At 42.5% G+C, this 14,683-nt stretch overlaps 1 protein-coding gene across 1 annotated transcript; it reads left to right on the top strand.

Annotated features, from left to right (window-relative positions):
- Positions 1 to 6,859: 6,859 nt before the first annotated feature.
- Positions 6,860 to 14,549, top strand: LOC121571035 (survival of motor neuron-related-splicing factor 30). Its single transcript, XM_041882276.2, has 6 exons — positions 6,860 to 6,996; positions 8,749 to 8,868; positions 9,000 to 9,142; positions 9,464 to 9,619; positions 9,763 to 9,916; positions 13,696 to 14,549. The coding sequence occupies exons 2-6, from the start codon at positions 8,749 to 8,751 to the stop codon at positions 13,831 to 13,833; spliced, it is 711 nt and encodes a 236-aa protein (XP_041738210.1). The 5' UTR covers positions 6,860 to 6,996; the 3' UTR covers positions 13,834 to 14,549.
- The last annotated feature ends 134 nt before the right edge of the window (positions 14,550 to 14,683 follow it).

Below are 14,683 nucleotides of genomic sequence, written 5' to 3'. Positions count from 1 at the left end.
AGAAGTTTGGAACCACCAAGACTCTTCCTAGAGCTGGCCAACCGGCCAAACTGAGCAATAGGGGGAGAAGGGCCTTGGTCAGGGAGGTGACCAAGAACCCAATGGTCACTCAGACAGAGCTCCAGAGTTCCTCTGTGGAGATAAGAGAACCTTCCAGAAGGACAACCATCTCTGCAGCGCTCCACCAATCAGGCCTTTATGGTAGAGTGGCCAGACTGAAGCCACTCCTCAGTTAAAGGCACATGACAGCCTACTTGGAGTTTGCCAAAAGACACCTAAAGGATTGTCAGACCTTGAGAAACAAGATTATCTGGTCTAATGAAACCAAGATTGATCTCTTTGGCCTGAATGCCAAGCGTCACGTCTGGAGAAAACCAGGCAATGCTCATCACCTGGCCAATACCATCCCTACGGTGAAGCATGGTGTTGGCAGCATCATTCTGTGGGGATGTTTTTCAGCGGCAGGGACTGGGAGACTAGTCAGGATCGAGGGAAAGATTAACAAAGCCAAGTACAGAGAGATCCTTGATGAAAACCTGCTCCAGAGCACTCAGGACCTCAGACTGGGGTGAAGGTTCACCTTCCAACAGGACAACGACCCTAAGCACACAGCCAAGAAAACGCAGGAGTGGCTTCGGGACAAGTCTCTGAATGTCCTTGAGTGGCCCAGCCAGACCCCGGACTTGAACCCGATCGAACATCTCTGGAGAGACCTGAAAATAGCTGTGCAGCAACGTTCCCCATCCAAGCTGACTAGAGAGGATCTGCAGAGAAGAATGGGAGAAACTCCCCGAATACAGGTGTGCCATGCTTGTAACGTCATACCTAAGAAGACTTGAGGCTGTAATCGCTGCCAAAGCCTGCCAAAGGTGCTTCAATAAAGTACTGAGTAAAGGGTCTGAATGCTTATGTACAGTTGAAGTCGGAAGTTTACATACACGTAGGTTGGAGTCATTAAAACTTGATTTTCAACCACTACACAGATTTCTTGTTAACAAACTATAGTTTTGGCAAGTCGGTTAGGGCATCTACTTTGTGCATGACACAAGTAATGTTTCCAACAATTATTTTATAGACAGATTATTTCACTTATAATTCACTGTATCACAATTCCAGTGGGTCAGAAGTTTACATACACTAAGTTGACTGTGTGTTTAAACAGCTTGGAAAATTCCAGAAAATGATGTCATGACTTTAGAAGCTTCTGATAGGCTAATTGACATAATTTAAGTCAATTGGAGGTGTCCCTGTGGATGTATTTCAAGGCCTACCTTCAAACTCAGTGCCTCTTTGCTTGACGTCATGGGGAAATCAAAAGAAATCAGCCAAGACCTCAGAAAAAAGATTGTAGACCTCCACAAGTCTGGTTCATCCTTGGGAGCAATTTCCAAACGCCTGAAGGTACCACGTTCATCTGTATAAACAATAGTATGCAAGTATAAACACCATGGGACCACGTAGCCGTCATACCGCTCAGGAAGGAGACGTGTTCTGCCTCCTAGAGATGAACGTACTTTGGTGTGAAAAGTGCAAATCAATCCCAGAACAACAGCAAAGGACTTTGTGAAGATGCTGGAGGAAACAGGTACAGAAGTATCTATATCCACAGTAAAATGAGTCCTATATTGACATAACCTGAAAGGCCACTCAGCAAGGAAGAAGCCACTGCTCCAAAACCGCCATAAAAAAGCCATACTACGGTTTGCAACTGCACATGGGGACAAAGATCGTACTTTTTGGAGAAATGTCCTCTGGTCTGATGAAACAAAAATAGAACTGTTTGGCCATAATTGTTATGTTTGGAGGAAAAGGGGTGTGGCTTGCAAGCCGAAGAACACCATCCCAACCGTGAAGCACGGGGGTGGCAGCATCATGCTGTGGGGGTGCTTTGCTGCAGGAGGGACTGGTGCACTTCACAAAATACGGGGGGCCAGTATGACATTTTTATTTTTTTTATAATTTAAAAAAATAATGTATGCACTTACTAACTGTAAGTCGCTCTGGATAAGAGTGTCTGCTAAATGACTAAAATGTAAATGAGTAATGGGCCAAAATTCACCCAACTTATTGTGGGAAGCTTGTGGAAGGCTACCCGAAATGTTTGACCCAAGTTAAACAATTTAAAGGCAATGCTACCAAATACTAATTGAGTGTATGTAAACTTCTGACCCACTGGGAATGTGATGAAAGATATAGAAGCTGAAATAAATCATTCTCTCTACTATTATTCTGACATTTCACATTCTTAAAATAAAGTGGTGATCCTAACTGACCTAAAACAGGGAATTTTTACTAGGATTAAATGTCAGGAATTGTGAAAAACTGAGTTTAAATGTATTTGGCTAAGTTGTATGTAAACTTCCGACTTCAACTGTAAATGTGATATTTCAGTTTTACATTTTTTTATTTGTATTTGTTAAAATGTCTAAAAACCTGTTTTTGCTTTGTCATTATGGGGTATTGTGTGTAGATTGGTGAGGGGGAAAAAACGATTAAATCCATTTTAGAATAAGGCTGTAACATAACAAAGTGGAAAAAGTCAAGGGGTCTGAATACTTTCCAAATGTACTGTATATACACATTAAAATACAAAAACACAGTCATGGGAAGCACAGATAAACCATCACAAATCACCAAGAAAAACAGCTGCATTACTCCACGAATAAGTCCCCAATCAATACTTGAAATTGCCCGAACAGCAACAGAACATCAAGATGAAATACATTTAGAATTTTGTTCCAGCAATATGGTGCATTAAAACTAAAAGCATATTTACCTAGCTCGGTGGAGACCCTAGGAACCTCGAGTTAATCCCAGAATCCCAGAGCCAACTAGGTGAAAAATCTGTTGATGTGCACTTAATCCTAATTGCTTCTGTAAATCTCTCTGGATAAGAGAGTCTTGTAAATGAGTTCTTTTTTTTATGTAAAAAAAATGCTAATGACAGCAGTAGGCCTAAATAATAGCTTCATATTATTATGCGCCCTAATTGGTGTGTGTGTGTGTGTGTGTGGGGGAATTTAGGGTGCGTTCGTAAATGCACTCTGTCTATCTACTCCGATTTCAGAGCACTCTCTTCTGAGTGTGCCAGTGCACAGAATAACTGATTAATTTACCAACGTGCAACACCCATTGAATATGGCTGGTGTCAGTAAACCCTTCTCCTCAGCCAGGGCGTCCAGTGTGCGCTCTGAATTTATGAACAGGCAATCTGACAACGCTCTGAATTTACGAACGCCCAGAGCGCACTCTGGCACTCCAAATTGAATTTATGAACACACCCAACATATTATAGAATAAGGGTGCATCCGTAAATTCACTCTGGCTATCTACTCCGATTTCTTAGCACTCTGGTCTGAGTGTGCCAGAGCGCAGAATAACTAATGAATTTCCGAACACGCAACACCCGTTGAATATGACCGGTGTCCATAAACATCAGCAAAAAAAAACACGTAATTAAATTGTTTCCAGCAGCACAGTTACAATCGCCAATGCTCTAGTCTAGATAACATGAAAACAGCCTAACCACCTCTGCTAGGGTAAGTAAAATGGTCAGAGTGAGCTGTTCTCTCATTTGTGTCTGGAAGTAGCTAGCCAACTTTAGCCAGTTCAGCTCTGATCGACCCTACTCCTCCGCCAGAGCGTCCAGTGTGCGCTGTGGATTTACGAACCGGCAAAGATTGAACGAACGACCAGAGCGCACTCGGACACACTGGAGGGTAGGGGAATGGTCTGAACAAGCGAATCGTGGAATCCGGGAGAAAGCAAGCGTGCTTGTTTGAAATGTTAAAGCGTTGCGGTAGCTATTGATAAAGAAGAACATCAAGATGAAGCTGCTGAGTTACAAGTGGGATGCAGTGTTGAGTGCTACATCTCGAGGGGTTCGTGCTGATTGTACGGAGATTGTGACAGCCGGTTAAATGGCGTCCCTTGACAAGGCAAGAACAAGATGTATGTCAGGAGAAGTGCAGTATTATCATAAGGAGAGTTATACTTGGAATACGGAGGAGGAATGGAGGGAAAAGGAGAGGCAGATGAGGTCTAAGAGAGAGAGAGAGAGAGAGGAAGAAAGAGTGAGTTTGAGTTGGTTAAAAATTGCGGTGGAAAGGGAGATGGTTTGTTAAAGAAGAATGGTAGAAAGTGTACAAGGAGTGAGTTGAAGACAGGAGGAGAAATAGAAATGAATGAGGGCGAAGTATCGGAGGTGGTAGGTGTGATGAAGTTATCGGAGCCCGAGGCTTGCATGAAAGGTCAGTATAAAGATGAGTCTGTGACAGTAGGAGTGAAGTCTTTGGAAAAAGTGGGCCTTTGCCTTAAAGCTGATCCATTTGTGGTTTCAGGGTGGGTAAAAACAGAGTTGGGTGCTGTGGAATCTTGTGATAATTGTTTGTGTTTCTGCTGGTCAGAGGGAGCAGGCACTCCTTGTTAAAGGAATGGGGGCAAGATATGTGAAATGTTTTGCTCTCAAGAAAAGGGCGCCATTGAAAGGAGTAATTACTGGGGTAGCGGTAAATGTTAAAGCTGACCAACTGAAGATTCCCGGTGTTTGTAATGCTCGTTGTTTGGTACAACGCAGACACGGTGGCGTGAGTGGAGAAACAGAAGAGTCATTGTCTGTTTGGAGTTTTGATGTTGAGACTTTGCCCGACAAAGTGATGTTAGGATATACAGTGAGGGAAAAAAGTATTTGATCCCCTGCTGATTTTGTACGTTTGCCCACTGACAAAGAAATTATTAGTCTATAATTTTAATGGTAGGTTTATTTGAACAGTGAGAGACAGAATAACAAAAAAAAGAAAAAAAGAAAAACGCATGTCAAAAATGTTATAAATTGATTTGCATTTTAATGAGGGAAATAAGTATTTGACCCCTCTGCAAAACATGACTTAGTGGCAAAACCCTTGTTGGCAATCACAGAGGTCAGACGTTTCTTGTAGTTGGCCACCAGGTTTGCACACATCTCAGGAGGGATTTTGTCCCACTCCTCTTTGCAGATCTTCTCCAAGTCATTAAGGTTTCGAGGCTGACGTTTGGCAACTCGAACATTCAGCTCCCTCCACAGATGTTCTATGTGATTAAGGTCTGGAGACTGGCTAGGCCACTCCAGGTCCTTAATGTGCTTCTTCTTGAGCCACTCCTTTGTTGCCTTGGCCGTGTGTTTTTGGTCATTGTCATGCTGGAATACCCATCCACGACCCATTTTCAATGCCCTGGCTGAGGGAAGGAGTTCTCCCCAGCGGTACATGGCCCCGTCCATCGTCCCTTTGATGCGGTGAAGTTGTCCTGTCCCCTTAGCAGAAAAACACCCCCAAAGCATAATGTTTCCACCTCCATGTTTGACGGTGGGTATGGTGTTCTTGGGGTCATAGGCAGCATTCCTCCTCCTCCAAACACGGCGAGTTGAGTTGATGCCAAAGAGCTGGATTTTGGTCTCATCTGACCACAACACTTTCACCCAGTTCTCCTCTGAATCATTCAGATGTTCATTGGCAAACTTCAGATGGGCATGTATATGTGCTTTCTTGAGCAGGGGGACCTTGCGGGCACTGCAGGATTTCAGTCCTTCACGGCGTAGTGTGTTACCAATTGTTTTCTTGGTGACTATGGTCCCAGCTGCCTTGTGTAGGTCTACAATCTTGTCCCTGACATCCTTGGAGAGCTCTTTGGTCTTGGCCATGGTGGAGAGTTTGGAATCTGATTGATTGATTGCTTTTGTGGACAGGTGTCTTTTATACAGGTAACAAACTGAGATTAGGAGCACTCCCTTTAAGAGTGTGCTCCTAATCTCAGCTCGTTACCTGTATAAAAGACACCTGGGAGACAGAAATCTTTCTGATTGAGAGGGGGTCAAATACTTATTTCCCTCATTAAAATGCAAATCAATTTATAACATTTTTGACATGCGTTTTTCTGGATTTTGTTGTTGTTATTCTGTCTCTCACTGTTCAAATAGACCTACCATTAAAATTATAGACTGATCATGTCTTTGTCAGTGGGCAAACGTACAAAATCAGCAGGGGATCAAATACTTTTTTCCCTCACTGTATAAGTTATCCAGTACAAGCTTTTGTGCCGAATACATAATGTTGTAACAGGTGTCAAGCTTATGGGCATGTGGCAGCAGTGTGTAGGAGGGAGGTTCCTAGGTGAGAAGTGTGCAGAAGGGCATGAGACAAAGGAATGTGTAGCATTGGGGAAAGTAGTGGTATGTGTTAATTGTAGGGGTGCCCATGGGGCTGGGGATCAGACATGTCCCGTGCGAGAGAGGCAGGTTGAGGTTTCCAGGGTTAGAGTAGTGCAGAAGTTGTCATAAACTGAGGCGGTGAAGAAAGTAGAGGAAGATGGGTGAAGGTGGAGGGATCCTGAGATGAGTGGTGTGAGTAGTAGATCTGTACCAGTACAGAGGGATAAACCAATAAGTGATATGTTTCAGTAAGATTGGATTTTTGGCATTTATAGCAATGGTTATCAACTGTACTGCAGGGATGGAATGTAAGTCGCAGAAAATAGAGGTTGTGGTGGCAGCTGCAGAGAGGTATTTGGGTGTGCGAGACTTGACAACAGAAAAGTGACAGGATGTTAAGTGGTGGTGTCCCATCCTTTCAGGCTGTTGGCCTGAAGTAGGACTAAATTGATTTAAATAGTGGAGTATGTTATTTTTTGTGAGTGTAGTGTTAGATGGTAGGGTATTCATTCTTGTTTTAAATTCTTTTTTTAAGCAAACTATAAGGGTGTTGTACTCCAGTAGGGTAGGGGGCGGTAATGCAACATTTATTGGATGTCAACCGCCGTAAACCTAATCGAAGAAGAGCGATATGACGCTTTGGCAGACTACTATCGCGAGAAGAACGTTTTATAAGAAATAATAGACATTTCCGGTTTATTTTTGCAGATTTTTTTTTGCTGAACTGTTTTGTTGTTGTCTACGGTTTATGAGAAACTATTTCAGTCAAATCTGACTATCCTTATTTATTCAATTGAACCAAATAGATAAAGGTAAGATTATTAATTAACATTTAGTCGTTTTGAATAGGTGTTTTCTTGCCAAAAATGGCACTGGATGCCAGCGGTCGTTGTGTTGTGGTTGTGATGATGGCCTACTAACGTTAATTAACTAACATTAGCTATCTAGCGGTAGTTAGCTGACATCCTTGCTAGCGATGCCTATTTGAAAGTCGATAGCTAGATTTTATACTTATCAGAGTATGTAAATAAAGAGATAGCGAACACTAGCTAGTTAGCTAGCTAACGTTAGTTACCTGAGAAACGATTGCTGAAAATGTGTTAACCTTCCACCGAAATGTAACTAGCTACGTTAGCTAAGCCAGATAGCTAACTAGCCAGCTAGATAGCTGGTATTTGTTGTGTAGCTACAATACATGGCCAGAAGTATGCGGACACCCCTTCAAATTAGTGGATTTGTACACCGTTGCTGACCGGTGTATAAAATCGAGCACACAGCCATACAATCTCAATAGACAAACATTGGTAGTAGAATGGTCCATACTGAAAAGCTCAGTGACTGTCACCGAGGCATAGTCAAAGGATGCCACCTTTCCAACAAGTCAGTTTGTCAAATTTCTGCCCTGCTAGAGCTGCCCTGGTCAACTGTAAGTGATGTTATTGTGAAGTGGGAACATCGAAGAGCAACAACCACACAATAAAGGCCACACAAGCTCACAGAACGGGACCGCCGAGTGCTGAAGCGCGTAAAAGTCGTCTGTCCTCAGTTGCAACACTTACTACCGAGTTCCAAACTGCCTCTGGAAGCAACATTAGCACAACAACTGTTCATGAAATGGGCTTCCATGGCCAAGCAGCCGCACACAAGCCTAAGATCACCATGCGCAATACCAAGCGTCGGCTGGAGTGGTGTAAAGCTCGCCACCTTTGGACTCTGGAGCAGTGGAAACGCGTTCTCTGGAGTGAGGAATCATGCTTCACCATCTGGCAGTCTGACGGACGAATCTGGGTTTGCCGGATGCCAGGAGAGTGCTACCTCCCCGACTGCATAGTGCCAACTGTAAAGTTTGGTGGAGGAGGAATAATGATCTCTGGCTGTTTTTCATAGTTCGGGCTAGGCCCCTTAGTTGTGCTTCCAACTTTTTGGCAACAGTTTGGGGGAAGGCCATTTCCTGTTTCAGCATAACAATGCCCCCATGCACAAAGCGAGGTCCATACAGAAATGGTTTGTCGAGATCGATGTGGAAGAACTTGACTGGCCTGCACAGAGCCTTGACCTCAACCCCATCTAACACCGTTGGGATGAATTGGAACTCCGACTGCGAGCCAGGCCTAATCGCCCAACATCAGTGACCGACATCACTAATGCTCTAGTGGCAGAATGGAAGCAAGTCCCCGCAGCAATGTTCCAACATCTAGTGGAAAGCCTTCACAGAAGAGTGGAGGCTGTTATACCAGCAAAGGGGGTCCAACTCCATATTAATGCCCATGATTTTTGAATGAGATATTTGACGAGCAAGTGTCCACATACTTTTGGCAATGTAGTGTACCTAGCTCTTGTGGAGCTAGCTAGTAACGCTAACAAACTGGCTTTGCTAGTACAAAGATAAATGTAACAGCTTTTATCCACAGAGCCCTTTGGCCCTTTGTTAGCTAACGTAACAATTCTTTATGATGTGCGACATTTAATGATGTTATTGGGCTATGTGTGCTTGTTATTTGATAACATTGCTTTGTTTCAACTGTATTGTTTTACTGTATCCCCCCCCTTTCATTGTGAATTAGATGTCAGAGGATTTGTTGAAACAGTTGGGCAGCTACAAAGCACAGTTGCAACAAGTGGAAGCCGCCTTATCAACCGACCCTGAAAATGAAGACCTTCTCAAATTACAGAAAGACTTATCGGTAACTTGTTAGCCATGGCCAAGAACATTTTAGTTTTTACACCGAGTGTCAAAATGTTTCTTAGTGTCTCTCTGTCTTCAAATGTGTTATTATCCAGGAATTAAATGACCTCAATTATGTATCCTTCACAGGAAGTCATAGACTTAACAAAAGACCTCCTGACGTCGCAGCCCTCTGAAGGTACTGCTTGTGCCAACAGCTCAGATTCAGCCCCCCTGAAACACAGGTGGAGTGTTGGGGACAGGTGTATGACTGTGTGGAGTCAGGATGGACAGTGAGTATCACCAGAAGCTCCTCAGTCAATAGTCAACCTGAATATTCAACTGATACTTTACCAATTTTACAAGGTCGTCTTTGTTTGTCTTGCTTGTACATATGTGGTCTTGACTTCATTTGACCTACACTATTCTAATTTATTTGTTTGATGAAGCAGTGATAGACATGACAAGGCTGTTGTGATAGATTTTGTGTGAAGGGCCTAGGCTGTGAATAAGAACAGTAACAGAAATGCACATCTGTAATTCTTTATAATTGTGTAGTAGGCCTTGAGTCTGTGGCTTGTACTCACCTGCTTACAGCCGGGATTCTTTGACAGGGTGTATGAGGCTGAGATTGAGGAGATAGACGGCGAGAATGGCACGGCGGCCATCACCTTCTCCGGCTACGGGAACGCAGAGGTGGTGCCACTGCAGAACCTCAAACCTGCCGAGGAGGGCAAGCACTCTGGGGATGACGGGAAATCCAAGTCCAGGTAGGAGAGACAACACATATGTTAATTAAGTATGTCCTGTGTCGGGTCAGGAGTTTCCCTTGTTTCCAGTTCTTGATGATGTCCAGAAGAGTCCATGGCTGATCTAAAATTGTAACTTTGGGTGTGTGTGTGCGCCATGACAGGAAGGAGCAGATAGCAGACCAGAGAGAGTACAAGAAGAAGAAGGCCCAGAAGAAGGTGCTGAGGATGAAGGAGCTGGAACAGGAGCGAGAAGACCAGAAATCCAAGTGGCAGAGTTTTAACAACAAGGCCTATAACAAGAACAAGAAAGGACAGGTGACATGCATATTGATCTACTTTACACACATCTTAACACTAGAAATGCCGGGCCTTGAGCCATCCCGTTCTGAGCCAATGACCCGTCATTATGATGTCAACATCCTAACAGTCTAATAAATACATTTGATATATGCTATTGCAAAAATAGTCCTTTGGTTGTGTTTATGAATGTCTTAGGTAACATTAGAATATGCATTTTCCACCCAAAGAATATAATAGCATTTTCAATAGTTTGTTCTAAATCAAATCAAATGTTATTGGTCGCATACACATATTTAGCAGATGTTATTGAGGGGGTAGCGAAATGCTGATGTTCCTACTCCAACAGTGCAGTAATATCTAACAATACACACAAATCTAAAAAGTAAAAGAATGGATTTAAGAGATATAGAAATATTAGGACAAGCAATGCTGTAGTGTGAGTATGTGTATGGGATGTATAGACAATATGGATAGAATATGTAGTGTATCTGATTAATAGTATATATATATATATATATATATATATATATATATATATATATATATATATATATATATATATACAGCAATAGTTAAAGAGGATAGGCCTTGACTAGAATACAGTATATACATATGAAGTGGGTAAAACCATATTTAAACCTTATTTAAAGGGACCAGTGTTCCATGACTATGTACATGGGGCAGCAGCCTCTAAGGTGCATGGTAGAGTAACCGGTGGTAGCCGTCTAGTGACGGTGGCTAAAATTCAGGGCAGGGTACTGGGCGGGGGCTGGCCAGTGGTGACTATTTAACAGTCTGATGGCCTTGAGATAGAAGCTGTTTTTCGGTATCTCGGCCCCAGCTTTGATGCACCTGTACTGACCTCGCCTTCTGGATGGTAATGGGGTGAACAGGCCGTGGCTTGGGTGGCTGAGGTCCTTCATGATCTTCTTGGTCTTTCTGTTACACCGGCTGCTGTAGATATCCTGGAGAGCAGGCAGTGTGCCCCTGGTGCTGCGTTGGGCAGACTGCATACCAGGTGGTTATACTGCCCGACAGGATCCTCTCAATGGTGCATCTGTAACAGTTTGTGAGGATCTTAGAGGCCAAGCCGAATTTCTTCAGCCGCCTGAGGTTGAAGAGGCGCTGTTGTGCCTTCTTCACCACACTGTCTGTGTGGACCATTTCAAATTGTCAGTGACGTGTACTCCTTGGAACTTGAAGCTTTTCACCTTCTCCACTGCGGCCCCGTCTATGTGATGGGGGCGTGCTCCCTCTGCTATCTCCTGAAGTCCATAATCTGCTCCTTCGTTTTATTGAAGGGAGGTTATTTTCCTAGCACCACTCCGCCAGGGCACTCACCTCCTCCCTGAAAATATTATTATTGTCCAGATGGGATAGGGCAGTGTCATGGCGATTGTGTCTTCTTTAGATCTATTGGGACGATATGCAAATTGCAGTGGTTCTAGGGTGGAGGTGGAGGTGATATGATCCTTAACTAGCCTCTCAAAGCACTTCATGATGAAAGAAGTGAGCGCTACATGGCAATAGTCATTTAGTTCAGGTATCTTCACTTTCTTGGTTACAGGAAGAATGGTGGACCTCTTGAAGCAAGTGGGGACAACAGACTGGGATAGAGAGAGATTGAATATGTCCGTAAACACTCCAGCCAGCTGGTCTGTGCATGCTCTGAGGATGCGGCTAGGGATGCCTTCTGGGCCAGCAGCCTTGCGAGGGTTAACATGCTTAAATGTTTTACTCAGGTCGGAGAACGAGAGCTCACATTCCACGGGAGTGGTGGTGGCCCGCGTCGGCGGCACTGTTTCCCTCGAAGTGGGCGAAGAAGGCGTTTAGCTTGTACGGGTGAAAGACGTCAGTGTCTTGCCATCTATCCACGGTTTTTGGTTTTAATCGTCACAGTGGGAACAACATCCCCTATACACTTCCTGATAAACTCAGTCACCGTGTCAATGTATACGTCAATGTTATTCTCAGAGGCAACCTGAAACATATCCCAGTCCGCGTGATCAAAACAATCTTGAAGCATGGATTCCTATTAGTCAGACCAGCGTTGAACAGTCCTTACCACGAGTACTTCCTGTTTGAGTTTCTGCCTATAGGAATGGAGGAGCAGGATGGAGATGTGATCTGATTTGCCGATGGGAGGGCCTTGTAGCCGTCCCGGAAGGGAGAGTAGCAATGTTCGAGAGTTTTTGAAGCAGGCTTCGCTAGTGTTCCTCAGATTTGCTTTAGAAATGCAGTTACAATAAATGCGGTCTCAGGATATGCGGTTTCCAGTTTGCACAAAGTCCAGTGGAGTTCCTTGAGAGCCGTCGTGGTATCGGCTTAAGGGGGAATATACACGGCTGTGACGATGACCGAAGACAATTCTCTCAGGAGGTAATGCGGTCGGCATTTGATTGAGGTATTTTATGTTGTGTGAACAAAAAGACTTGAGTTCCTGTACATTCCAACAATCGCACAATGTTACTGTAGGCTACATGTAAAAACGAAAACATAAACACCAAAATTCAGTGTTGAATCCATCACAAAGAAATGCATTATGTCTTAAAGGTCCAATGCAGCCGTTTTTACCTCAATGTCAAATCATCTCTGGGATAAATTAACTACCTTACTGTGATTTGTTTTCAATTAAAATGGTCAAAAATAGCTTCTTAGCAAAGAGCAATTTCTCAAGCAAGAATTTTGATAGGTCTGTCTGTGTGGGAGGGGGAAACTGGAAATTAGCTTTTATTGGCAGAGAGGATTGGAACTCTCTTTCTTATTGGTCTATTAAGTAATTTACTGCCTGTTGATGTCGCCAGGCAGGACAAATCTCCATCCCACCAAAACAGTCTGAAATTTCAGGCTGTCTTTTCAAACAGCTCTTACGCTGAAAAGGGCATTATCATTTTCATAATTTCACTGTATTATTCCAACCTCATAGTTCAGAAATGTATATAAAACAAAGAAAAATCACTTTTGACTGTACTGGGCCTTTAAGAAACATTATGATCCTAAGAAAATGTATTTTAAAAGAACAGAATAGCATACTTTAAGTGCCATGTTACCAATTGTTGCTTAGTAGCCTAGGCAATATGGTGCAGGGAGTGCTCACATGTTGAAAGCATGGATTCTTAGTTATTCTTGGGGGGGGAAATTATATTTAGAAATACAGCCCTTCCACTCGTGAGTTTTGGCTAAAAGTTTTTTTGAGAAACCTTAGAATATGCTCTTTCTGATGGGTAATATAAATCTGAGCTGGATGAACCTATCTGTAAGATGATTTGGAAAAGTAGCTTTTTTGTAAGCTTTTTGGTAAGCTCAATTACACACACCTCGTCTCTTCATTGACAATTGATAATATTGTCACCCATCAGACTTTTGTCAATTTAATCTTGTCTTTAGGTTACATCTATTATGTGTGAAGTTAGTTTAGATATAGTTTAGCTGTAGTTTCGATGGGCTATAATCAAATGGGCAGCCAACTCTCGTGATGGAAGGGCATGGGAAAGAAAATGACATGTCCTCCTTAAACTGCTTATAACACGATCTGTTTGTAATCAAAATTCTAACAACGTCAATGTGTTAAATAGACTTATTTAGGAATATTCAAGGATGGAGGGGGACATTACTTAAATAATCGCAGAGGTATTACCATTTTAAATTCATATGAAATCAAAATGACTGTCTGCGCTTCTAGTGTTAAACTAAGTAACTTTTCAAATGTTATTTTCACATTTTCAGCTGTTGCTTTTTCACAGGAGAAGTACCATAACAAATAGTCTTACTGAGATTTCCATTGTGTGTTGCAGGTGAAGAGGAGTATATTTGCATCGCCGGAGAGTGTAAACGGAAAGGTGGGAGTAGGAACATGTGGCATTGCAGACAAACCCATGACCACGTATCACGACACATCCAAATATAACGTCAGGCATCTAATGCCACAGTGACCGAACATGTTATCTTGGTGTTAAAATATCCCATTGTATAGTAGCAGGATCAGTGCTTACCATTGTGGTTATATGGTTTAGGTTACCCCAGTAAAGGAGCTTTGAAACAAATTGCTTGCTCACCATTGGTTGGCTCATTGGGAAATTGTCCTTACCAGTATATCACATAGAACAGCAGAATTCTTAATAAAATAAATTACCCCTGTAATGGAGTCACAGCACAAATAACGGTTGTGGTGAAATGAGTCTGGGTTGCTGTATCCTTCTGAATGCAACAAAGGCCAAAAAACTATGTTCATGTTTCAATGTTACACATTTATAGATTTTTCAGAGTGAACTGGACTATAATATCATACATTTTTACGGTTTAGTGATAAGACCCTTTTTAAAGCAAGTCATACAAAGCTAATTTTACATTTCAGCTTTGTAAATTTACAAGGAAACAAATTGTGGTTTTTGTTTAGAGGTTAGATGCCCCTCTCTCATTTTGCCCTGAAATTGGGCCTTAACTTAAGTCTGAATAATTTTTCATATTGGTACTGAATGTTGTTTAACACAGTTCCTCCAGATGCCAGTAATGTATTTTGTACCATCTTTGTTCTGTGATGTACGTCAATGACCTTATGTCACTGCTGGTAATAGAAGTTTTTATAATTTTTTTATTAAAATCAGGGATGAGTTGTTGATTCTCCTATTAAACGCTCATGTTTGTGTGATTTATTGTGAGGTTTTGTCTCTGGTACTAGTGCATAAGTGTGCAATCTGCAGATAGAAATGTATTGAATAGAAAATACATGATTTCAGTCATGAAGAATATATAATATCTTATAGCTTTGGACACCACAATGAC

Source organism: Coregonus clupeaformis, chromosome 1 (assembly GCF_020615455.1).
Source record: "Coregonus clupeaformis isolate EN_2021a chromosome 1, ASM2061545v1, whole genome shotgun sequence".
Taxonomy (NCBI): Eukaryota; Metazoa; Chordata; class Actinopteri; order Salmoniformes; family Salmonidae; genus Coregonus; species Coregonus clupeaformis.
Note: the sequence above shows the minus strand (reverse complement) of the source record. Positions and strands in the feature narration are given on the sequence as shown.

What these genes read in the sequence shown, in the direction of transcription:
- LOC121571035 (XM_041882276.2), top strand. Translation starts at nt 8,749, where the DNA reads ATGTCAGAGGATTTGTTGAAACAGTTGGGCAGCTACAAAGCACAGTTG. An exon ending in AATTACAGAAAGACTTATCG is followed by an intron (nt 8,869 to 8,999) that starts GTAACTTGTTAG and finishes TATCCTTCACAG; the next exon opens with GAAGTCATAGACTTAACAAA. An exon ending in GACGGGAAATCCAAGTCCAG is followed by an intron (nt 9,620 to 9,762) that starts GTAGGAGAGACA and finishes GCGCCATGACAG; the next exon opens with GAAGGAGCAGATAGCAGACC.